The sequence below is a fragment of the Limulus polyphemus genome, unplaced genomic scaffold, assembly GCF_000517525.1.
Source record: "Limulus polyphemus unplaced genomic scaffold, Limulus_polyphemus-2.1.2 Scaffold4904, whole genome shotgun sequence".
Classification (NCBI taxonomy): Eukaryota; Metazoa; Arthropoda; class Merostomata; order Xiphosura; family Limulidae; genus Limulus; species Limulus polyphemus.
In genome coordinates, this window is record NW_013670514.1 from 82,552 (window position 1) to 84,301 (window position 1,750).

The following is a 1,750-nucleotide window of genomic DNA, read 5'->3' on the forward strand; positions in this document are numbered from 1 at the left end:
AGGTTTTCTAGGATGCATAGATTTTATTGTTGTTGCTTTTTTGACAGGTTTTCTAGGATGCATAGATTTTATTGTTGTTGCTTTTTTGACAGGTTTTCTAGAATTCATAGATTTTGTTGTTGTTGCTTTTTTGACAGGTTTTCTAGAATGCACTAGATTTTATTGTTGTTGCTTTTTTGACAGGTTTTCTAGGATGCCTAGATTTTATAGTTTTTGACAGCTCATCTAAGATACTTAGATTCTAGTGTTGTTTTTGACAGGTCATCTAGGATACGTAAGTTTCAGTGTTTTTGGTAAACCATCTAGAATACCTAAATTTTAGTGTTTTTTGGTAAACTACCTAGGATACCTAAATTTTAGTGTGTTTCTTGGTAAACTATCTAGAATACCTAGGTTTCATGTTTTGTTTTGTTTTGTTGTTGTTTTTTGGTAAGCTATCTAGGATACTTTGGTTTTAGTGTTTTTGGTAAACTGTCTAGGATAACCAGGCCTTAGTGTTTTTTGGTAAGCTATCTAGGATATCTAGGTTTTAATGTTTTTGGTAAGCTATCCCTAGATGTGTTTTTAAGAGAATCTACCAGGTTTTGAGAACTGCTACATACTTCAACGTGTACATGTAGAGCTCCATCGCACCCACAACTTCACAGAAGTATGATTTTCCAGTGAAGCGGATTCTTTTAACAAGAGATCCAAAGGACCGTTCAGTTAGCGGTAAGAACGATAGAACATATTTAATTTCAATTTCGATTTGTTTTATATTTGATTTGTGTTATTTTTTTAGTCTTAAGCCAAACCTCTTACGTAATATTTACTTTCTGACTATGGATGACTAGTGATTAGTTAACAACTATGTTATGTCAAGCGTAATAAGCAGCCTGTGGTATAGCTACAAGTAAGAATAACGCCACTGAATTGAGGACTCCTGATGATAAAAGGAAAAATATTTCTAACGTTCGCAAGTTAATTAGTTTCTCAAAATAACCCTAATTACGCCATAAAAAATGTATTAATGATCTTCAATCAATTAATATCTCGGTAAAATCGTACTAAGAACACATAAAAAAACTAGACATTTTGCAAATTTCAGAAATGAACACAAATATTGAAATATATTGAATCATATTTTCATAACTTGAGTGTAACGTTACGTTAGTATCGAATACTAAGAAGATACGTCGTAGTCGTATTCATGTTCAAACTTGTTTGGTTTGCTGTTCAACATCTGACAGATATTAAAGTAGCCACAACTAGATGTAATAATATCTTATTATTAATGTACAGGAAATGGTCTGGGAATGAAAGTTGTGGGAGGGAAAGAAATCCCTGGAAACAACGGCATGATTGGAGCATACGTAGCCAAAATCTACCCAGGAGGCGTTGTAGAAACTTTGGGAGAAGTTCAAGAAGGTAAGAAAATGTAACGTTTATAATGTACTTCGTGTTAAAACCGTGGAATTTAAACGTAATCTGTACGAACTGTGAAACAAAGCGGACATCATACGATAGAAAAGATTAGTTTACGTAAGACTAAACGTAAATCTAACAAATCATTATATTGGAACCAAAATTATGTAGTTATATTATATGTATTTTCATCACTTAGAATAAAGGGAGTTTAACATTTAAAAAATCTTTATGTTATCACCTTTTCATTTTACTACTTATGTATATATTGTTGCGTCAGCGAGTCACGTGACTGGTGTGGCGCCACCTATTTTCTAGAACTATCCTGTACCTTGGCGAATGCTCT

The 1,750-nt window shown here is 32.9% G+C and overlaps 1 protein-coding gene across 1 annotated transcript in view; it reads left to right on the top strand.

Annotated features, from left to right (window-relative positions):
- Positions 1-1,407, top strand: part of LOC106471854 (mucin-17-like) — a gene marked incomplete at its 3' end in the record, with an annotated part of 51,118 nt that extends 49,711 nt beyond the window's left edge. Inside the window, exons 9-10 of the mRNA XM_022400467.1 lie at positions 621-711; positions 1,282-1,407. Of these exons, the coding sequence (XP_022256175.1) occupies positions 621-711; positions 1,282-1,407 (217 nt within the window). The remainder of the gene's footprint in view (positions 1-620; positions 712-1,281) is intronic.
- Between the last annotated feature and the right edge of the window lie 343 nt (positions 1,408-1,750).